Below are 25,016 nucleotides of genomic sequence, written 5' to 3' on the forward strand. Positions count from 1 at the left end.
CTAGTCGATCGGTTGGTCCACCTGAAAGGTAAAAAAAACAAAACAAAAAAGAAAAAACCAGGCCGCAACGCAATAACTTTATTAACTTTAGAACAGATCATATTAACTTTTTTACTTACCGGTAATTTTTTTTTTTGTTTAGTTTTTTTTACCTTTATAGAACAAACCTCTCCTTCCCCATGGGACAATGTGCAAAGCGCAAATCGCCCAAAGATGTGGCGAAGTACGTTATGCACTTTATCCCAGGTGAAAGGAGAGGTTTGCAGCAGCTGTGAGTAAAAGGGCCCTAATAGCCCTGTGTGCCTGTCCTGTGAGATGCAATCCCTATGCTAGGTGTACTTGGGTGTGGTACTTCCGGAAACACTCACCAAAGCATAGGGCAGGGTGGTCAGGACAGTCAGGACAGAAATAGCCAGTGTCAAGCCTTATTCCACTCCTGCTACAGACACAACATCTTTTTCGGGGTGACGGTTGGGTTGAGGTACCAGGAACGACACTGGGGAAATGTCGCTCGTGTAGACGGCTAACTACACTGGTGGATGGGGCCACGGAACCTCCTGGGTAAAGGAGGTTCTCGATGATCTCTTCCTGGAATTTGAGGAAGGATCCTGTTCTCCCAGCCTTACTGTAGAGAACAAAACTATTATACAGCGCCAATTGAATTAAATATACAGACACCTTCTTATACCAGCGTCTGGTTCTGCGGGAAACTAAATAGGGAGCCAACATCTGGTCATTGAAGTCCACCCCTCCCATGAGCGCATTATAGTCGTGGACTGAGAGGGGCTTTTCAATGACACGGGTTGCCCTTTCAATTTGGATTGTCGTGTCTGCGTGAATGGAGGAGAGCATGTAAACGTCACGCTTGTCTCTCCATTTCACCGCGAGCAGTTCTTCGTTACACAAGGCAGCCCTCTCCCCCCTTGCAAGACGGGTGGTTACAAGCCGTTGGGGGAAGCCCACGCGACTAGTTCGCGCGGTGCCACAGGCGCAAATCCGTTCTAGAAACAAATGCCTAAAGAGGGCCACACTTGTGTAGAAATTGTCCACATAAAGATGGTACCCCTTGCCGAATAAGGGTGACACCAAGTCCCAGACTGTCTTCCCACTGCTCCCCAGGTAGTCAGGGCAACCGACCGGCTCCAGGGTCTGATCTTTTCCCTCATAGATCCGAAATTTGTGGGTATAGCCTGTGGCCCTTTCACAGAGCTTATACAATTTGACCCCATACCGGGCACGCTTGCTTGGGATGTATTGTTTGAAGCCAAGGCGCCCGGTAAAATGTATTAGGGACTCGTCTACGCAGATGTTTTGCTCGGGGGTATACAAATCTGCAAATTTCTGGTTGAAATGGTCTATGAGGGGCCGAATTTTGTGGAGCCGGTCAAAAGCTGGGTGGCCTCTGGGACGGGAGGTGGTGTTGTCGCTAAAATGCAGGAAACGGAGGATGGCCTCAAATCGTGCCCTGGACATAGCAGCAGAGAACATGGGCATGTGATGAATCGGGTTCGTGGACCAATATGACCGCAATTCATGCTTTTTTGTCAGGCCCATGTTGAGGAGAAGGCCCAAAAAAAATTTAAGTTCGGAAACTTGGACTGGTTTCCACCGGAAAGGCTGGGCATAAAAGCTTCCCGGGTTGGCGGATATAAATTGTGTGGCATACCGGTTTGTCTCTGCCACGACTAAGTCCAAGAGCTCCGCAGTCAAGAACAGCTCAAAAAATCCCAGGGCCGAACCGATTTGAGCCGTCTCAACCCGAACTCCAGACTGGGCGGTGAAAGGGGGAACTAATGGTGCGGCTGAAGTTGGTGACTGCCAATCAGGGTTTGCCAGCACCTCAGGGATTCTAGGGGCTCTACGGGCCTGTCTGCGCGGTGGCTGCGACGGGGTAACTAGTGCACGTGCCACCGTACCAGCTTCAACTGCCCTTCTGGTGCTCGCCACGTCACCATGTTGTACGGCAGTGCTGGTACTAGGTCCAGGGAGGGCTGCGCTGCTGGTGTATGCCTCACCACGTGATCCGGCAGCGACAGCCCCACTCTGCTGCTCTTGAAGCGGATCCTGCATAACCTGTGGTCTAGCGACACGGGGCCGGGTACGCCTGGTGCTGCCAGGGACCTCAACCTCCTTGTCCGAACTTTGGGTCAGAGAGCCACTGCTTTCTACAGGTTCATATTCTGACCCGCTAGATTCGTCAGATGAGGGTTCAGAATCCTGTAGGCCTCTTCAGAAGAATACCCCCTGTTTGACATTTTGGACTACTAAATTTAGGGGTATTCCCTGAGACTACCCAAGAAAAAAAGCAAGCCTGTCTTACAAAGGGGAGGCTAGCGAAGTACCGGAGGCCGCTGCGGTTGATAAAAAATATCAAAACTGATTTTTTTTATCGCCGCAGTGCGTGTAAAATGAATGTGCAGTGATCAAAAATATATATTTTTTGTCACTGCGGTGGGGCGGGCGTGGGTGAACGCACGTGTGGGCGACCGATCAGGCCTGATCGGGCAAACACTGCGTTTTGGGTGGAGGGCGAACTAAGGTGACACTAATACTATTATAGATCTGACCGTGATCAGTTTTGATCACTTACAGATACTATAAAAGTACAAATGCTGATTAGCGATACGCTGATCAGCGAATAAAAGTGACTGCGGTGCGGTGGGGTGGGGGCTAACTGACGCTAACTACCTAACCAAGGGGCCTAAACTATCCCTAAAACCTAACAGTCAATACCAGTGAAAAAAAAAAAGTGACAGTTTACACTGATCACTTTTTTTCCTTTCACTAGTGATTGACAGGGGCGATCAAAGGGTTAATTGGGGTGCAGGGGGGTGATCTGGGGCTAAGGTGTAGTGTTTGGTGTACTCACTGTGAAGTCTGCTCCTCTGCTGGATCCAACCGACGAAAAGGACCAGCAGAGGAGCAGACAAGCCATATAACAGATCATATTTACTAATATGATCTGTTATATGACTTTTGATTGGATTTTTTGAAAATCGCCAGCCTGCCAGCCAATGATCGTTGCTGGCAGGCTGGTGACGAACTTGTTCTTTGAATTTTGCCGGCCCGCGATGCGCATGCGCGGGCCGGCTTTGAGCGAAATCTCGCGTCTCGCGAGATGACGCGTATATGCGTGATTGTGCGCAGCGCTGCCACCTCTGGAACGCGAATCTGCGTTAGGCGGTCCGGAGGTGGTTAACCACCTCAGCCCCCAGTGCTTAAACACCCTGAAAGACCAGGCCACTTTTTACACTTCTGACCTACACTACTTTCACCGTTTATTGCTCGGTCATGCAACTTACCACCCAAATGAATTTTACCTCCTTTTCTTCTCACTAATAGAGCTTTCATTTGGTGGTATTTCATTGCTGCTGACATTTTTACTTTTTTTGTTAATCGAAATTTAACGATTTTTTTTGCAAAAAAATGACATTTTTCACTTTCAGTTGTAAAATTTTGCAAAAAAAACGACATCCATATAGAAATTTTGCTCTAAATTTATAGTTCTACATGTCTTTGATAAAAAAAAAATGTTTGGGTAGAAAAAAAATGGTTTGGGTAAAAGTTATAGCGTTTACAAACTATGGTACAAAAATGTGAATTTCCGCTTTTTGAAGCAGCTCTGACTTTCTGAGCACCTGTCATGTTTCCTGAGGTTCTACAATGCCCAGACAGTACAAACACCCCACAAATGACCCCATTTCTGAAAGTACACACCCTAAGGTATTCGCTGATGGGCATAGTGAGTTCATAGAACTTTTTATTTTTTGTCACAAGTTAGCGGAAAATGATGATTTTATTTTTTTTTTTTTTTTTTCTTACAAAGTCTCATATTCCACTAACTTGTGACAAAAAATAAAAACTTCCATGAACTCACTATGCCCGTCAGCGAATACCTTGGGGTCTCTTCTTTCCAAAATGGGGTCACTTGTGGGGTAGTTATACTGCCCTGGCATTCTAGGGGCCCAAATGTGTGGTAAGGAGTTTGAAATCAAATTCAGTAAAAAATGACCTGTGAAATCCGAAAGGTGCTCTTTGGAATATGGGCCCCTTTGCCCACCTAGGCTGCAAAAAAGTGTCACACATCTGGTATCCCCGTACTCAGGAGAAGTTGAGGAATGTGTTTTGGGGTGTCTTTTTACATATACCCATGCTGGGTGAGATAAATATCTTGGTCAAATGACAACTTTGTATAAAAAAATGGGAAAAGTTGTCTTTTGCCAAGATATTTCTCTCACCCAGCATGGGTATATATAAAATGACACCCCAAAACACATTCCCCACCTTCTCCTGAGTACGGAGATACCAGATGTGTGACACTTTTTTGCAGCCTAGGTGGGCAAAGGGGCCCATATTCCAAAGAGCACCTTTCGGATTTCACTCGTCATTTTTTACTGAATTTGATTTCAAACTCCTTACCACACATTTGGGCCCCTAGAATGCCAGGGCAGTATAACTACCCCACAAGTGACCCCATTTTGGAAAGAAGACACCCCAAGGTATTCCGTGAGGGGCATGGCGAGTTCCTAGAATTTTTTATTTTTTGTCACAAGTTAGTGGAAAATGATGATTTTTTTTTTTTTTTTTTTTTTTTCATACAAAGTCTCATATTCCACTAACTTGTGACAAAAAATTAAAACTTCCATGAACTCACTATGCCCATCAGCGAATACCTTGGGGTCTCTTCTTTCCAAAATGGGGTCACTTGTGGGGTAGTTATACTGCCCTGGCATTCTAGGGGCCCAAATGTGTGGTAAGGAGTTTGAAATCAAATTCTGTAAAAATTGACCTGTGAAATCCGAAAGGTGCTCTTTGGAATATGGGCCCCTTTGCCCACCTAGGCTGCAAAAAAGTGTCACACATCTGGTATCTCTGTATTCAGGAGAAGTTGAGGAATGTGTTTTGGGGTGTCTTTTTACATATACCCATGCTGGGTGAGATAAATATCTTGGTCAAATGCCAACTTTGTATAAAAAAATGGGAAAAGTTGTCGTTTGCCAAGATATTTCTCTCACCCAGCAGGGGTATATGTAAAATGACACCCCAAAACACATTCCCCACCTTCTCCTGAGTACGGCAATACCAGATGTGTGACACTTTTTTGCAGCCTAGGTGGGCAAAGGGGCCCATATTCCAAAGAGCACCTTTCGGATTTCACAGGTCATTTTTTACAGAATTTGATTTCAAACTCCTTACCACACATTTGGGCCCCTAGAATGCCAGGGCAGTATAACTACCCCACAAGTGACCCCATTTTGGAAAGAAGAGACCCCAAGGTATTCGCTGATGGGCATAGTGAGTTCATGGAAGTTTTTATTTTTTGTCACAAGTTAGTGGAATATGAGACTTTGTATAAAAAAAAAAATTAAAAAAAAAATCAGCATTTTCCACTAACTTATGACAAAAAATAAAAAATTCTAGGAACTCGCCATGCCCCTCACGGAATACCTTGGGGTGTCTTCTTTCCAAAATGGGGTCACTTGTGTGGTAGTTATACTGCCCTGGCATTTTCCAGGGGCCCTAATGTGTGTTAGGTAGGTAAATGACCTGTGAAATCCTAAAGGTGCTCTTTGGAATATGGGCCCCTTTGCCCACCTAGGCTGCAAAAAAGTGTCACACATGTGGTATCGCTGTATTCAGGAGAAGTTGGGGAATGTGTTTTGGGGTGTCATTTTACATATACCCTTGCTGGGTGAGAGAAATATCTTGGCAAAAGACAACTTTTCCCATTTTTTTATACAAAGTTGGCATTTGACCAAGATATTTCTCTCACCCAGCATGGGTATATGTAAAATGACACCCCAAAACACATTCCCCAACTTCTCCTGAGTACGGCGATACCAGATGTGTGACACTTTTTTGCAGCCTAGATGCGCAAAGGTGCCCAAATTCCTTTTAGGAGGGCATTTTTAGACATTTGGATACCAGACTTCTTCTCACGCTTTGGGGCCCCTAGAATGCCAGGGCAGTATAAATACCCCACATGTGACCCCATTTTGGAAAGAAGACACCCCAAGGTATTCAATGAGGGGCATGGCGAGTTCATAGAAATTTTTTTTTTTGGCACAAGTTAGCGGAAATTGATATTTTTTATTTTTTTCTCACAAAGTCTCCCGTTCCGCTAACTTGGGACAAAAATTTCAATCTTTCATGGACTCAATATGCCCCTCACGGAATACCTGGGGGTGTCTTCTTTCCGAAATGGGGTCACATGTGGGGTATTTATACTGCCCTGGCATTCTAGGGGCCCTAAAGCGTGAGAAGAAGTCTGGAATATAAATGTCTAAAAAATTTTACGCATTTGGTTTCCGTGAGGGGTATGGTGAGTTCATGTGAGATTTTATTTTTTGACACAAGTTAGTGGAATATGAGACTTTGTAAGAAAAAAAAATAAAAATTCCGCTAACTTGGGCCAAAAAAATGTCTGAATGGAGCCTTACAGGGGGGTGATCAATGACAGGGGTGGTGATCAATGACAGGGGGGTGATCAATGACAGGGGGGGGTGATCAATGACAGGGGGTTGATCAATGACAGGGGGGTGATCAGGGAGTCTATATGGGGTGATAACCACAGTCATTGATCACGCCCATGTAAGGCTTCATTCAGACGTCCGTATGCGTTTTGCGGATCCGATCCATCTATCAGTGCATCCGTAAAAATCATGCGGACATCTGAATGGAGCTTTACAGGGGGGTAACCAATGACAGGGGGGTGATCAGGGAGTCTATATGGGGTGATCACCACAGTCATTGATCATGCCCCTGTAAGGCTTCATTCAGACGTCCGGATGCGTTTTGCGGATCCGATCCATCTATCAGTGGATCCGTAAAAATCATGCGGACGTCTGAATGGAGCTTTACAGGGGGGTAATCAATGACAGGGGGGTAATCAATGACAGGGGGGTGATCAGGGAGTCTATATGGGGTGATCACCACAGTCATTGATCATGCCCCTGTAAGGCTTCATTCAGACGTCCGGATGCGTTTTGCGGATCCGATCCATCTATCAGTGCATCCGTAAAAATCATGCGGACATCTGAATGGAGCTTTACAGGGGGGTGATCAATGACAGGGGTGTAATCAATGACAGGGGGGTGATCAGGGAGTCTATATGGGGTGATCACCACAGTCATTGATCACGCCCCTGTAAGGCTTCATTCAGACGTCCGGATGCGTTTTGCGGATCCGATCCATCTATCAGTGCATCCGTAAAAATCATGCGGACATCTGAATGGAGCTTTACAGGGGGGTGATCAATGACAGGGGTGTAATCAATGATAGGGGGGTGATCAGGGAGTCTATATGGGGTAATAACCACAGTCATTGATCACGCCCCTGTAAGGCTTCATTCAGACGTCCGGATGCGTTTTGCGGATCGGATCCATCTATCAGTGCATCCGTAAAAATCATGCGGACATCTGAATGGAGCTTTACAGGGGGGTGATCAGGGAGTCTATATGGGGTGATCACCACAGTCATTGATCATGCCCCTGTAAAGCTTCATTCAGACGTCCGGATGCGTTTTGCGGATCGGATCCATCTATCAGTGCATCCGTAAAAATCATGCGGACATCTGAATGGAGCTTTACAGGGGGGTGATCAGGGAGTCTATATGGGGTGATCACCACAGTCATTGATCATGCCCCTGTAAAGCTTCATTCAGACGTCCGGATGCGTTTTGCGGATCGGATCCATCTATCAGTGCATCCGTAAAAATCATGCGGACATCTGAATGGAGCTTTACAGGGGGGTGATCAGGGAGTCTATATGGGGTGATCACCACAGTCATTGATCATGCCCCTGTAAAGCTTCATTCAGACGTCCGGATGCGTTTTGCGGATCGGATCCATCTATCAGTGCATCCGTAAAAATCATGCGGACATCTGAATGGAGCTTTACAGGGGGGTGATCAGGGAGTCTATATGGGGTGATCACCACAGTCATTGATCATGCCCCTGTAAAGCTTCATTCAGACGTCCGGATGCGTTTTGCGGATCGGATCCATCTATCAGTGCATCCGTAAAAATCATGCGGACATCTGAATGGAGCTTTACAGGGGGGTGATCAGGGAGTCTATATGGGGTGATCACCACAGTCATTGATCATGCCCCTGTAAAGCTCCATTCAGACGTCCGGATGCGTTTTGCGGATCGGATCCATCTATCAGTGCATCCGTAAAAATCATGCGGACATCTGAATGGAGCTTTACAGGGGGGTGATCAGGGAGTCTATATGGGGTGATCACCACAGTCATTGATCATGCCCCTGTAAAGCTTCATTCAGACGTCCGGATGCGTTTTGCTGATCGGATCCATCTATCAGTGGATCCGTAAAAATCATGCGGACGTCTGAATGGAGCTTTACAGGGGGGTAATCAATGACAGGGGTGTAATCAATGACAGGGGGGTGATCAGGGAGTCTATATGGGGTGATAACCACAGTCATTGATCACGCCCCTGTAAGGCTTCATTCAGACGTCCGGATGCGTTTTGCGGATCCGATCCATCTATCAGTGGATCCGTAAAAATCATGCGGACGTCTGAATGGAGCTTTACAGGGGGTTGATCAATGACAGGGGGGTAATCAATGACAGGGGGGTGATCAGGGAGTCTATATGGGGTGATCAGGGGGGATCAAGGGTGAATAAGGGGTTAATAAGTGACGGGGGGGGGGTGTAGTGTAGTGTAGTGGTGCTTGGTGGGACTTTACTGAGCTACCTGTGTCCTCTGGTGGTCGATCCAAACAAAGGGGACCACCAGAGGACCAGGTAGCAGGTATATTAGACGCTGTTATCAAAACAGCGTCTAATATACCTGTTAGGGTTAAAAAAAAACACATCTCCAGCCTGCCAGCGAACGATCGCCGCTGGCAGGCTGGAGATCAACTCTCTTACCTTCCGTTCCTGTGAGCGCGCGCGCCTGTGTGCGCGCGTTCACAGGAAATCTCGCGTCTCGCGAGATGACGCGTATATGCGTCCAGGCGGAATGAATCAACCACCTCCAGGACGCGTCTGTGCGTACAGCGGTCCGGAGGTGGTTAATGACCAGACCACTTATTGACCGAAATGTTTGCCAAAAAATGAAATTTTTCACTTTCAGTTGTCAATTTTTTTTTTTAAAACTACATTTCTATATAAATTTTTCTCATAATTTATGGTTCTACATGTCTTTGCTAAAAAAAAAATGCAATAAGTGTATATTTATTGGTTATAGCGTTTACAAACTATGGTGCAAAAATGTGAATTTCCGCATTTTGAAGCAGCTCTGACTTTCTGAGCACCTGTCATGTTTCCTGAGGTTCTACAATGCCCAGACAGTAGAAATACCCCACAAATGACCCCATTTCGGAAAGTAGACACCCTAAGGTATTCGCTGATGGGCATAGTGAGTTCATAGAACTTTTTTATTTTTTGTCACAAGTTAGCGGAAAATGATTTTTTAATTTATTTATTTTTTCCTTATAAAGTCTCATATTCCACTAACTTGTGACAAAAAAATTAAAACTTCCATGAACTCACTATGCCCATCACGAAATACCTTGGGGTGTCTTCTTTCCAAAATTGGGTCACTTGTGGGGTAGTTATACTGCCCTGGCATTTTAGGGGACCTAGAGCGTGAGAAGAAGTCTGGAATCCAAATGCGTAAAAAATGCCCTGTGAAATCATAAAGGTGCTATTTGGAATTTGGGCCCCTTTGCGCATCTTGGCTGCAAAAAAGTGTCACACATGTGGTATCGCCATACTCAGGAGAAGTAGGGCAATGTGTTTTGGGGTGTATTTTTACATATACCCATGCTGGGTGAGAGAAATATCTCTGTAAAAGTCAACTTTTCCTATTTTTTTTATACAAAGTTGTCATTTTAGAGAGATATTTCTCTCACCCAGCATGGGTATATGTAAAAAGACACAAAACACATTGCCCAACTTCTCCTGAGTACGGCGATACCATATGTGTGACAGCCTAGGTGCGCAAAGGGGCCCAAATTCCTTTTAGGAGGGCATTTTTAGACATTTGGATTCCAGACTTCTCACGCTTTAGGGCCCCTAAAATGCCAGGGCAGTATAAATACCCCACATGTGACTCCATTTTGGAAAGAAGACACCCCAAGGTATTCCGTGAGGGGCATGGCGAATTTTTGGCACAAGTTAGCTGAAAATGTTTTTTTTTTTTTTTTTCTCCTTTCCGCTAACTTGTGACAAAAAATTAAATCTCCCACGGACTCAATATGCCCCTCACCGAATACCTTGGGGTGTCTACTTTCCGAAATGGGGTCACATGTGGGGTATTTATACTGCCCTGGCATTTTAGGGGCCCTAAAACGTGAGAAGAAGTCTGGAATATAAATGTCTAAAATTTTTTACACATTTGGATTTCGTGAGGGGTATGGTGAGTTCATGTGAGATTTTATTTTTTGTCACAAGTTAGTGGAATATGAGACTTTGTAAGAAAAAACAAAAAAAAAAAACTATTTCCGCTAACTTGTGCCAAAAAAAAAAAAATCTTCTATGAACTCGCCATGCCCCTCAAAAGTGATCTTTTTATAGCACCGCAGCGATTTTACGGTGTTTTTGAGGTGATCAGAAAAAAAATAATTCTGTCACTGCGGTGGGGCGGACTGAACATTGCAGACAAGAAAAGGCATTTTCTATATAGTTCTCGCAATGTGCGGATCCGCAAAATGCGGAAAGTACATTTCCGGTGTCAGTGTTTTGCGGATCCGCGGTTTGTGGATCCGCGGATCCGCAAAACACATACGGACGTCTGAATGGAGCCTTACGGGGGGTGATCAATGACGGGGGTGATCAGGGAGTCTATATGGGGTGATCACCCCCCTGTAAGGCTCCATTCAGACGTCTGTATGTGTTTTGCGGATCCACAAAACACATACGGACGTCTGAATGGAGCCTTACAGGGGGGTGATCAATGACAGGGGGTGATCAGGGAGTCTATATGGGATGATCATTGATCACCCCCCTGTAAGATCCGCAAAACACATACGGACGTCTGAATGGAGCCTGACAGGGGGGTGATCAGGGAGTCTATATGGGGTGATCAGGGGTTAATTAGGGGTTAATAAGTGACGGGGGGGAGGGTGTAGTGTAGTGGTGTTTGGTGCTACTTTACAGAGCTGCCTGTGTCCTCTGGTGGTCGATCCAAGCAAAAGGGACCACCAGAGGACCAGGTAGCAGGTATATTAGACGCTGTTAACAAAACAGCGTCTAATATACCTTTCAGGGGTTAAAAAAATCGGATCTACAGCCTGCCAGCGAATGATCGCCGCTGGCAGGCTGTAGATCCACTTGTTTGCCTGCCGATACTGTGAACGCGCGCGCCTGTGTGCGCGTTCACAGGAAATCTCACCTCTCGCGAGATGACGCATCGGCGCGTGAAGGAGGAATGAATCAGCCGCCTCCGGATCGCGATCCTGCGTTAGGCGTTCCGGAGGCAGTTAAGGACCTTCCGCCTGCCATTTATTTTGTCATTGGTACCAACACAGACCACGACAGCTGGGTCATTCCCAGCCCTTCCCAGTAATTTATCCACCCGTTCCACCACATGCCGAACCGAAGGGAGACGGCAAACTATTCGGTCTTGGCGACAAATTATTCTATCCGTCTTCCTGATTATAGAATCCCCTATAACACTAACTGTCTAGGCCTACCTGCATTACCATCCCCCCGACTACTAGCTGGGCTGTTCTCCCTGCTGTTAGTGCCAACAGTATTTCTGAAGCGGACACCCTTGCATCATTTCCCAACTTGCCAATTTTGCTTGATAGCTCAGAAACAGGATTGACCTTCCTCTTTTTGCATCCCTTTCTACTCCCTCTAAATACATGCACCTAAACAAAAAAGCTGAGTCTAAAAAGGCCTTAAATAAATAATGGTCTTTATTAAATAAATAAATATATATATATATATATATATATCTATATATATATATATATCTCTGTGCTGTTTTTTTTTTCTTTCTTTTTCTCCCTAAATATATATATATATATATATATATATATATATATATATATATATATATATATATATATAAAAACCTCATCCAAATAGAGACAGAAATACATCAATAAAGTATACACCTGAGGGAAAGTTTCAAGTAAAAAAAGAAAAAAGATTTTATAATAAAAAAAATTTAAAAAAAAGAGGAAAAGACACACATATTAGGTATCACCCTGCCCGTAATGACCGGCTCTATAAATATATCACATGATCCACTCCGTCCAATAAACACCATAAAAAATTAAAAAAAAACTGTAAAAAAAAAAAAAGCCATTTTTGTCACCTTACATCAGAAAAAGTGCAACACCAAGCGATCAAAAAGGCGTATGTCCCACAAAATGGTACCAATAAAATAAAAAATGCAAAAATTCCCGCAAAAAATGACCCCCTACATAAGAAAATTGCTCAAAAATAAATATAGCTCTCAGAACATGGAGACATTAAAATATTTATATATTTTGTTTCAAATATGCTATTATTGTGTTAAAGTGGAATAAATAAAAAAGTATACATATTAGGTATTTCTGCGTCCATAACAACCAGCTCTATAAAAATATCACATGACCTATCCCCTCAGCTGAACACAAAAAAAATAAAAAATCTCAAATAAAAGCCTTTTTTTGGTTGCCTTGCCTCACAAAAACGTAATATAGAGCAATTAAAAATCATATGTACCCCAAAATAGTACCATTAAAACTGTCACCTTATCTCCTAGTTTCCAAAATGGGCCCTTTTTTGGGAGTTTCTTCTGTAAGGTGCATCAGGGGGGCTTCAAATGGGACATGGCATCTAAAAACCAGTCCAGCAAAATCTGCCTTCCAAAAACCATATGGCGCTCCTTTTCTTCTGCGCCCTGCCGTGTGCCCTTATATCAGTTTACAACCACATGTGGGGTGTTTCTGTAAACCGCACAATCAGGGTAATAAATATTGAGTTTTGTTTGGCTGTTAACCCTCTATGTGTTAAAGAAAGAAAAATGGATTAAAATGGAAAATCTACCAAAAAAGTGAAATTTAGATATTTCTAACAAAGTTTGTAAAATTAGTTTTGAGTAATTTGAGGGGTGTAGTTTTTACAATAGGGTCATTTATGGGGGGTATCCACTATGTAAGCCCCACAAAGTGACTTCAGACCTTAACTTGCTCTTAAAAAGTGGGTTTTGGAAAAAGAATTGCTTCTAAAATTCTAAGCCTTCTAACGTCCTAAAAAAATAAAATGACATTTACAAAATGATGCCAACATAAAGTAGAATGTGTCACGAGAATGGCTTGAATAACGGCTTGAATTTGGAAACTACACTACGCTAAAATGTTCTTTAAGGGGGTACTCAGAACTTTGACCCCCTAAGCATTTTACAGAATTTGGAAACATCAGGCTGTAAAAATGAAAAGTTTCATTTCATACAATAAAATGTTGCTTTAGCCCCAGATTTTTCGTTTTCAAAAGGGGTAACAGGAGAAATAGCACCCCATAATTTGTTACCCATTCTCTCCTGAATACGGCAACACCCCATATGTGGTGGTAAACTGCTGTGGGGGCACATGGCAGGACTCAGAACGGAAGGAGCGCCATATGGCTTTTGCAGCGCAGATTTTGATAGGTTTATTTTTTTTTTTTTATTGGTTGGTTTTTTATTTATTAGTGATTGTCTTATGTGGGGGTTCATTTTTTGCAGGATGAGGTGACGGTTTGATTGGTACCATTTTGGGATACATAAGACTTTTTGATCGCTTGGTATTAAACTTTTTGTGAGGCAAGGTGGAAAAAAATGGCTGTTTTGGCATAGTTTGTTTTAAATTTTGTTTTACAGCATTCACCTGAGGGGGCATATAATGTGATATTTTTATAGAGCAGGTTGTTACAGACGCAGCAATACCTAATGTCTATCATTTTTATTGTTAAATTTTACACAATGAAATAATTTTTGAACAGAATAAAATCTTGTTTATGTGTTGCCAATTTCTGAGAGCCCTATTTATTTAATTTTTTTTTGGCGATTGTCTTAGGTAGGGGCTCATTTTTTGCGGGATGAGATGACTGTTTTGTACCAATTTGGGGTACATAAGACTTTTTTACCACTAGGTATTACACTTTTTGTGAGGCAAGGTGACCATAAAATGGCTCTTTTGACACTGTTTTAAATTTTTTTTTATGGCGTTTACTTGACGGGGTGGTTCATGTGATATTTTTGTAGAGCTGGCCAATACGGACACGGCGATACCTAATATGTCTACTTTTTCTTTTTTCCCTATTATTTTTTTTTACTTTCCTTTTTTTTTTTTTTTACTTGTAACGTTTAATATTTTTTTTTAACTTTATTTTGTTAACTTATTTTTTCACTTTATTTTTTGTCCCACTCTGGGACTTCAACTTTTGGGGGTCTGATCCCCTTTACAATGCATTACAATACTTCTGTATAGTAATGCATTGGCTGTAATTGTATTACTCACTGTAATACACTTCAGCCTGCTTGCCTGTGAGATCCAAGGGGCTGGATCTCACAGGCTCACACGGAAGGCAGTCACGATGCCTTCCCTGCATCGGGTCCCCGTCACAGCAGCGTGGGGACGCAATGGACACCCCACACCCGGCAGGATACCACACATGCCGCGGTCAGTGCTGACCATGGCAGTGCAAAGGTTAATGCGCCGGCATTTGTGTTTTCACCGATGCCAGCGCATGCAGCGGGGGTACGGCTATCAGTGACTGCTGGACCCCTGCAGCTGATCGGGCGGGCGCAGAAGCTGTACGGTGCTGGGATTTCTGTCCCAGTTTCCAGCGTGTACATGTACGGCGCTGGTATACTACAGGTTAAGTTTCTGTATGAACGAAAATAATCACTTCTGAACTTACCTTACTTTTGTAATTGATGTTCTCTCGTTTTGCAGGGGGTAAAAGAGGTGACTTTACTTGGTCAGAATGTCAATAGTTACCTTGACACTACTTCAGTTCAGATTCCTACTACCGAGACCTCACATCTTAGTCGTGGCTTCAGCACCATCTACAAACCAAGACAAGTAGGATTCCGGTTTGTGGACCTCCTGGATCAGGTTTCTAGAATAGACCCAGAAATGAGAATACGCTTTACATCTCCACATCCTAAAGATTTCCCTGATGAGGTTGGTATTGTAAGTGAGAAGTAATATTGGAAAGCCTGTTATTGGCCCAGTGGACTGTATCTTTTCTATAAAGAGAACCTTTTATGAAAATGCAGTACAGGAGGAACTATGCAAACGCATACTAGTGTTGTGTAAAAAGATTCAGTGTATCTTGTATTTTATTCAGCTAAACTTCTTCTCATTCTGGGCTTAGGAGTCCAGTACTGATTGATACCCTGCCCTTGGACCAATTATTGCACCAGAACAAGCAGAGGTTAAATAAACAAATTACATGTTTTTCTGGATTATCACCGGAACAGGTTAACAAAAAGAGAAGTTGTAGCTGTCCTTAATAATTTTTCTCTTTTTATTATCCATTCCTAATTTTCACTTCCAAAACTGCATAAAAAAACCTAAATGTGTGGCAGCACCCTAAGGGTCCATTTTTGCTGAACGGAATTGCGGACCCATTCATCTCTATGGGGCAGCACGATGTGCTGCCCGGATCCGGAATTGCGGACCCGCACTTCCGGGTCCGCAATTTTGTTCCCAAAAAAAATAGAAAATGTCCTATTCTTGTCCGCAATTGCGGACAAGATTAGGCATTTTCTATTAAGTGCCGTCAATGTGCGGTCCGCAAAATGCGGAATGCACATCGCCGATGTCTGTGTTTTGCCAATCTGCAAAACACACACAGACGTGTGAATGGACCTAATTCTCAGTTCTCCCTGAATTGTTGGGTGGAGACTGGCTGTTCATCAACTCGGCCCATAGATACACATGGAGACAGCATATTCTGCTTACGATCTCTCACTCACTCAGAAGCACTCTATAGGACATTATAGAGAAGCACTTAGCAATATACATGTAAGGCCTCTTTCACACTTGCGTTGTCCGGATCCGTCGTGTACTCCATTTGCCGGAAGTGCCCGCCGGATCCGTAACACCGCAAGTGAACTGAAAGCATTTGAAGACAGATCCGTCTTCAAAATGTGTTCAGTGTTACTATGGCACCCAGGACGCTATTAAAGTCCTGGTTGCCATAGTAGTAGTGGGGAGCGGGGGAGCGGTATACTTACCATCCGTGCGGCTCCCGGGGCGCTCCAGAATGACATCAAGGCGCCCCATGCGCATGGATGACGTGATTTATGCGATCACGTCATCCATGCGCGTGGGGCGCCCTGACGTCACTCTGAAGCGCCCCGGGAGCCGCACGGACGGTAAGTATACTGCTCCCCCGCTCCCCACTACACTTTACCATGGCAAACAGGACTTTAGCGTCCTGGCAGCCATGGTAACCATTCAGAAAAAGCTAAACGTCGGATCCGGTAATGCGCCGAAACGACGTTTAGCTTAAGGCCGGATCCGGATTAATGCCTTTCAATGGGCATTAATTCCGGATCCGGCCTTGCGGCAAGTGTTCAGGATTGTTGACCGGAGCAAAAAGCGCAGCATGCTGCGGTAATTTCTCCGGCCAAAAAACGTTCCGTTCCGGAACTGAAGACATCCTGATGCATCCTGAACGGATTCAGAATGCATGGGGATAATCCTGATCAGGATTCTTCCGGCATAGAGCCCCGACGACGGAACTCTATGCCGGAACAGAACAACGCAAGTGTGAAAGAGCCCTTAATAAAGCATTTGGGGTGTGATAAAAGATTTACGGTTAGCTTCGGAATCATACCTATGCAGCCTGATCTCTGTATACTTCCTCCCTCAGCTCTCCGTAGACTTCAATGGGATGATGTTGCAAACCAACACGGAATTCTCATACATTTCAGAGAGAGTCAATTTACAAAAGAGGGCAAGGGAACAAAGAATTTTTCTCATATAAGATATGTTACAAAGTTTATTTTTGTGTATTGTGTTTCTCAGTTTTATCCTATTATGTCGTATTATGTTAGGGCTTACTAAGATGGCAGACTTTCGGCTTTCTCTAGACCAGTCGCTACCATGACATCCCTTTGGCACCCAACGATTTTGTGACAGAAGGAGTTGCCCTTCCTTGTTAAACTGCTTAGATGCCACTGTCACTATTGATTAGTCAACTGTGATATACAGCTGACACCTACTGCGTATGAAGCATTCACAGCTCCTGAGGCAACTTATTACACTTTTTGTGAACTTTCATTGTAAGTACACGGTGTGTAGCACTAAGGCTGGGTTCACACGAGCGTGTCCGGATTAGTTCCGGATGCGTCCCGGTGTGTTGCAGCAAACCCGCGCGAGTAGGAATGCAATTGCAGTCAGTTTTGACTGCGATTGCATTCCGATGTTCAGTTTTTATTGCGCGGGTGCAATGTGTTTTGCACGCGCGTGATAAAAAACCGACTGTGGTACCCAGACCCGAACTTCTTCACAGAAGTTCAGGTTTGGGTTCGGTGTTGTGTAGATGTTGTTATTTTCCCTTTATAACATGGTTATAAGGGAAAATAATAGCATTCTGAAAACAGAATGCTTAGTAGGTGATCAATTGAGGGTTAAAAAAAATTAACTCACCTTCTCCTCTTGTTCGCGTAGTTCTCCCGGTCTTTAGTTCTTTAAAAGATGAACTATGGGTTAAAGGACCTTTGGTGACGTCAGATCACATGGTCCATCACCGCGGTGATGGACCATGTGATTGGAGCATGTGATCTGACGTCACCAAAGGTCCTTTAGCCCATAGTTCATCTTTTAAAGAACTAAAGACCGGGAGAACTACGCGAACAAGAGGAGAAGGTGAGTTAATTTTTTTTTTTTTTTTTTAACCCTCAATTGATCACCTACTAAGCATTCTGTTTTCAGAATGCTATTATTTTCCCTTATAACCATGTTATAAGGGAAAATAATATAGTGAATAGACTGTCACCTAGCAACCATGTGTGAAAATCGCACCGCATCCGCACTTGCTTGCGGATGCTTGCCATTTTCACGCAACCCCATTCACTTCTATGGGGCCTGCGTTGTGTGAAAAACGCAGAATATAGAGCATGCTGCGATTTTCAATCAACGCACAAGTGATGCGTGAAAATCACCGCTCATCTGAACAGCCCCATAGAAATGAATGTGTCAGGATTCAGTGCGGGTGCAATACGTTCACCTACCGCATTGCACCCGCGCGGAATACTCGCCCGTGTGAACGCAGCCTAAGAGGTTAAGAGGACAAGTTGCTATTAGCATCCATTGGTCTAAAGAGGTGTGCACTAACATAACACGTGAGACAGTAGACTTCATTGCTTAGAATTACATTTTAATTTTGTTCCTTTAAGGTTCTTCATCTAATAAGAGAGCGTCATAACATCTGCAAACAAATCCACATTCCAGCTCAAAGTGGAAGCAACAGAGTCCTGGAAGCCATGCGTCGGGGGTAAGCCCCCTTTTTCTCCTCTAGTTATGTTTTTATGTATTTTCATAACTTTTTTAATTAGAGAAATAGCTCTTAAAGGAACTTTACTAGTTTTTCCATTGTATGTAATAGTTGCAAGTTTTTTTCAAATTAACAATGAATATTTCAGCATTGAAAGTACCGTAAGAAGTCATGTCTACTGCATAGGTAACGCTGTAAAAACAAAACCCATAAAAGTGTAGTGGAGATTTTTTCCCCTCTCCCCACTACATTGTATGCAACCGTAAATGGTGCCATTAGAAAATGCAACTTGTCCCGCAAAAAACAAGCCCTCATACGGCTATATGAATGGAAAAATAAAAAAAGTTATGGCTTAGGGAAGGCGGTGAGTAAAAAAACTAGGAATAAAAAAAAAAAAAGAAAATCAACCGGTCATGAAGGGGGGCGTTTATTTTACGCACTTATATAGCGCTTCTATATTCCGCAGCGTTTTACAGACATTAGTATAAAGCTGTCACCAATGGGGCTCACAATCTAAGCTCCCTATCAGGATGTCTTTGGAGTGTGGGAGGAAACCGGAGAACCCAGAGGAAACCCATAAAAACACTGGGAGAACATACAAACTCCATGCATGTTATCCCCTTTCAGCCCTGTGTCATAAACATAGGCACGGTGATTGCTGAGCTTGTGTTATCAGCAGTGGGGGTCCAGCTGTAATGTATAGCTGATACCTTAATCGAACGGCCAGGATCAGAGATAACTATCCCAGCTCTTTAACTCCCTTGATGACCAATTGCACCTAAGTAGTTAGACAGGGATTATACCCCGATAATAGCTCTCTAGGGCTGCAGCTAACGATTATTTGAATAATCAATTAGTTGTTGATAATTTCATTGATTAATTGGGAAAAAACACCAAAATGAAAAAAAAAAAGGGGTTTATATGATTTTACTTGAAAAAGTATGTTCAAAGGCCATATTAAAACAATTTTGGGACTTACATAATTATAAAAAATTCTGTATTACAATGTAAAAAAGACGACATGTCCACATGGTCAGGGCTTAGGCTAGCTCTCTTCTTACACGCTATGTTACCTGTTGCAGAGAAGAGACGTTCCAACGGTGTGGATGTACAGCTTATAATTTATTGCACATTCAATCTCCAAGACTCGTACTCCTCCCTACTACTATTATCCTGATTACCTGGCTGAGTTATGGGGGGGGGGGGGGGAAATCTGTGGATGGCACTGTTATAGGGGCATCTGTGAATGGAAGGCACTGTTATGGGGACATCTGTAGATGGCACTGTTAGGGGGGATCTGTGGATGGCAATCATGGCACTGTTATGGAGCATCTGTGGATGGCTGGCACTGTTAGCCTACTTTCACACCTGCGTTTAGGTGCGGATCCGTCTGGTATCTGCGCAGACGGATCCGCACCTATAATGCAAACGCTTGTATCCGTTCAGAATGGATCCGTTTGCATTGCCGTTTTTTGTTCATGGTAATGCAAACTGATCCGTTTTGACTTACATTGAAAGTCAATGGGAGGCGGATCCGTTTTCAATTGCACCATATTGTGTCAGTAAAAACGGATCCGTCCCCATTGACTTACATTGTAAGTCAGAACGGATCCGTTTGGCTCAGTTTCGTCAGACGGACATCAAAACGCTGCAAGCAGCGTTTTGGTGTCTGCCTCCAGAGCGGAATGGAGGCTGAACGGAGGCAAACTGATGCATTCTGAACGGATCCTTATCCATTCAGAATGCATTGGGGCTGAACTGATCCGTTTTGGGCCGCTTGTGAGAGCCCTGAAACGGATCTCACAAGCGGACCCAGAAACGGCAGTGTGAAAGTAGCCTTATGGGGGCATCTGTGGATGGCACTGTTATGGGGGGGGGATCTGTGGATGGCAATCATGGCACTGTTATGGGGCATCTGTGGATGGCAGGCACTGTTATGGGGGGCATCTGTGGATGGCACTGTTATGGGGGGGATCTTTGAATGGCTGGCACTGTTATGGGGGGATCTGTGGATGACACATACAGTACAGACCAAAAGTTTGGACACATCTTCTCATTCAAAGAGTTTTCTTTATTTTCATGACTATGAAAATTGTAGATTCACACTGAAGGCATCAAAACTATGAATTAACACATGTGGAATTATATACATAACAAACAAGTGTGAAACAACTGAAAATATGTCATATTCTAGGTTCTTCAAAGTAGCCACCTTTTGCTTTGATTACTGCTTTGCACACTCTTGGCATTCTCTTGATGAGCTTCAAGAGGTAGTCCCCTGAAATGGTTTTCACTTCACAGGTGTGCCCTGTCAGGTTTAATAAGTGGGATTTCTTGCCTTATAAATGGGGTTGGGACCATCAGTTGCGTTGAGGAGAAGTCAGGTGGATACACAGCTGATAGTCCTACTGAATAGACTGTTAGAATTTGTATTATGGCAAGAAAAAAGCAGCTAAGTAAAGAAAAACGAGTGGCCATCATTACTTTAAGAAATGAAGGTCAGTCAGTCAGCCGAAAAATTGGGAAAACTTTGAAAGTAAGGGCTATTTGACCATGAAGGAGAGTGATGGGGTGCTGCGCCAGATGACCTGGCCTCCACAGTCACCGGACCTGAACCCAATCGAGATGGTTTGGGGTGAGCTGGACCGCAGAGTGAAGGCAAAAGGGCCAACAAGTGCTAAGCATCTCTGGGAACTCCTTCAAGACTGTTGGAAGACCATTTCAGGGGACTACCTCTTGAAGCTCATCAAGAGAATGCCAAGAGTGTGCAAAGCAAAAGGTGGCTACTTTGAAGAACCTAGAATATGACATATTTTCAGTTGTTTCACACTTGTTTGTTATGTATATAATTCCACATGTGTTAATTCATAGTTTTGATGCCTTCATAGTCATGAAAATAAAGAAAACTCTTTGAATGAGAAGGTGTGTCCAAACTTTTGGTCTATACTGTATGTCAGCCGAGTGAGCAGCCAGCAGAGTGACAAAAGCTAGAGTGTGAGATGAAAATACTGTAAAGATCAATACTGTAAAACAAGTGCATCATTATTTATATGCCATACAAAAGTACCAGAATTTATTCTGTTTATCCCATAACCCAATAAATGGTGTCAAAATTGCTCAAGAAGTTGCATGTACTCCAAAATAGTACCAATAAAAGCTACAGCTTGCTTCTCCAAAAAACAAGGTGCAGCTCTGATTGACCTTATTTCTACAGAATCATACTGACAGCTTTATGTCGCTATGATTCTGTGGAAAAAAGGCCATGCAGAGACACATAGCATTATAAATCATGATAATGCCATGCGCTCCGGCAAGTCCAGAGCGGAGGATCACACTCGCACACGGATGCGTGATTCCTGCAATGGACTCGCTCGTGTGAAACAGCCCTAAGTGTTATGCTAAAGAAATAAAGCATAAAACATGTTTGTGTATTGGGAGAGACTTATGAAACAACTCATTTGGAAACTATGGGGCACATTTACAACACATTCACAAGTCTGCTTTGTAGATAAAAGCAGACCCATATTTTATTCACAATAGATCGTAGAACACATATCAGATGTTTGAATATCAGACATTTTACCATTTCATGAAAAAAATAAAAATTTATATGTGTGTGTGTGTGTGTGTGTGTGTGTGTGTGTGTGTGTGTGTCCGGGCTTTTACTATTGATGACCTATCCTAAGTGGTACTAATAAAGGCAGCTGGAGGATGAATTTTCTACTAAGTCTCATGACTTGGTATGAAAAGGGACAGAGTCCCCCAGAAGCAAAGAATGGGCAGTTTCACCAATCGGCATAAAATCCTGCATCTAAAAATTGTGAAACTGTTTTAGAAAAATCTTTCTCAACATTGTTATAAGAAGAGGGGATGCTACAAGTCGATACCAAGTCAATAACCTATCTTCAGAGGTTCTATGGTTCAGTAACAGTTACAACAGGTGCAAGCCCTTTAGGGAGAGTTGCTCATTTGTGCCCAAAATTTGGGCAGGGTCAATGGGATCTAGAGACTCATCAAACCTCCTCCAAATTCAAGTAACTAGAAGCCGTAAGATTGGCTGTCGAAGTGATGGGGCCAAAGGTAAAAGAAAGACCTGTGATTTCCCACTTGGCCAACACAATGGCAGACACTTACATAAACCATCAGGGTGGAACGAGAACTCCTTCCCTATGGAATCTAGCCATGGAGATCATTCACCTGGCAGAACCGAGTAGTTCTGTTGTTGTCTGCAGTTTATCTGAAGGGGACAGACAACAATATTGCAGACTTTCTCAGCAGAGTGAAAATCATTCAAGGAGAATGATGCTTAACCTCCTCACAGTCATATTAAAGGTATTCGGTCACCAAATTTTAGGTTATAGAGATACGGACATGCCCGGCTAGATCGCCGCTAGCATGTCCGCAATATACCGTCCTATAGTGCTGTGTGCTTCTATTTTGTTTAAAAAAGGATTTTAGAGATATGTAAATTAGTCTTGTAAGGTGTCAAGAGGTTGTACGAACCTTCCATAGTGTTCCTTCCCTGTGCTGGCATCAGCCTCAGGGAAGGAACTGCGCATGCGCGAGCTCGCGCATCGCGAGATTACGGCAATCTATCGGTGACGAAAGGAGGAGATTCGGAGGACATTGGCGGTGCTGGGCTCCTTCACAGGCAGGCGTGGCTGGGCACCAGGAAGGTTCGTACAACCTCTTGGCACCTTACAAGACTAATTTACATATCTCTAAAATCTTTTTTTAAACAAAATAAAAGCACACAGCCCTATAGGACCGGTATATTGCGGACATGCTAGCGGCGATCTAGCCGTGTATGTCCGTATCTCTATAGCCTAAAACTTGGTGACAGAATCCCTTTAAAATTGGAAAAACCCTTGCCAAAATGTCACTTTTTTTATTGTAGATTTTTAATGTGTGTCTGAAATAAATATAGTATGCGCACAACTCAGGGGACACAATTGCGCTTTTAACCCCATTTTAGCCTTAGGGCCAGTAACATTTCCCCCCTCTGTGTTCCAGCAGTCGTAACGTTTTAAATTTTTCTTCTAAATGTTTTTGTTTTTTTTCATTTTCCGTGATGAGTTGTAGGTTTCTTTTAACCCTTTGGCTACTGGAGGTTTTTTTGTTTTTGCGTTTTAATTTTTCTTCCCTATTTTCCGTGGGCCATAACTTTTTATATTTCCAGTCACATAGCTGTATGAGGGCTTATTTTTTGCGGGACAAGTTGTACTTTCTAATGCCACCATTAATTATGGCATACAATGTAGTGGTTTTGTTCCCACAGCGTTTTGTTTACGACAAAACTGACCCATGCCCTTCATTCTCTTAGTCAGTACGATTATGATACCCCATATGTATAGGTTTTTTATGTCTAAATAGTGTAAAAATAAATTTAAACTTTGAGAAACATATCACCATATTCTGACCCCCATAACGTTTTTATACTCATGTCTACTGAGATGTTTAGGGGCTCATTTTTTGCGGGACAATCCATAGTTTTTATTGATACCATTTTGGAGTCTGCGTGACTCATTGATCACATTTTATTCCATTTTTTGGGGGGTAAGCGAAGCAATAAAAAAATGGCAAATCTGCCATTTTGACCCTTTTTTCCGTTACGCCATTCGCCGTATTGGATTTATTTATTTATTTTTAATAGTATGGGCGTTTTCGGTCGCAGTGATACCCAGGATGTTTATATTTATTGTTATTTAGTTTTTTTTTTTTTATTATACGGAAAGGGGGGTGCATGGCAAGACCACTTACTGTTATCTCACATATATATTCTTATTATTGTAGCCAAATTTACCACCCTAACTCCTCCCACAGTTTTTAGACTACATAGACAGTAATATACCGAAACGTGCTTATTGTTCCCGATTGGTGTGCTATTACTTTGTGGAACGTTTCACCAAATGGTTCACAAAATATCAGTGTTTTTGTGGCGAAATTCGTCCCATAGGAATGAATGGCGGAATATTCAAAACTAGAGTGGGAGCTGACAAAAGCTAGAGTGGGAGCTGAAAAATCAGGACATGATTTCTAAACTGCCACCACTCCCTCATTTTCAAGCCCACCTACACAAATCTTATATCAAAACGTTCAGCTATCCCTGCTGCCTGCTAAGCCATAGTCCTGATAGTTTTCACAATATGACCATTTGTTTGCAACTCATGCCGCGCATTGACATTCATTGAAACTGCACTCTAGCCACCTCAAATTTGAAGGGCAATTTCTAAACCTCGACTGTGCCTTCATTTTAAATATTTCAGAGACATACTATGCATCAAAATGTAGGTTTGGGTCTTGTGATGATTCTCACAATATAAAAGCTCTTCACTGTAGGATTTATAATTTGTAAACTACAACAGTTTGAAGATGGCAACCACCAGTGAATTGAGCAAGTTGGAGCAGTTTGTTTTTAACCGCTCTTCTCTGCCCTTGCTGTAGAGTGAATTGCCATAGGAACCCAGGTGTGTGAGCAGCCAGCAGAGTGACAAAAGCTAGAGTGTGAGCTGAAAAATCAGGACATGATTTCTAAACTGCCACCACTCCCTCATTTTCAAGC

At 43.2% G+C, this 25,016-nt stretch overlaps 1 protein-coding gene across 1 annotated transcript in view; it reads left to right on the forward strand.

Annotated features, from left to right (window-relative positions):
* LOC120990728 (mitochondrial tRNA methylthiotransferase CDK5RAP1-like) overlaps window positions 1-25,016 on the forward strand; it is a 47,334-nt gene that overhangs the window by 14,110 nt on the left and 8,208 nt on the right. The window contains exons 2-3 of the mRNA XM_040419636.1: window positions 14,899-15,129; window positions 18,357-18,454. Of these exons, the coding sequence (XP_040275570.1) occupies window positions 14,899-15,129; window positions 18,357-18,454 (329 nt within the window). The remainder of the gene's footprint in view (window positions 1-14,898; window positions 15,130-18,356; window positions 18,455-25,016) is intronic.

Source organism: Bufo bufo, chromosome 2 (genome assembly GCF_905171765.1).
Source record: "Bufo bufo chromosome 2, aBufBuf1.1, whole genome shotgun sequence".
Classification (NCBI taxonomy): Eukaryota; Metazoa; Chordata; class Amphibia; order Anura; family Bufonidae; genus Bufo; species Bufo bufo.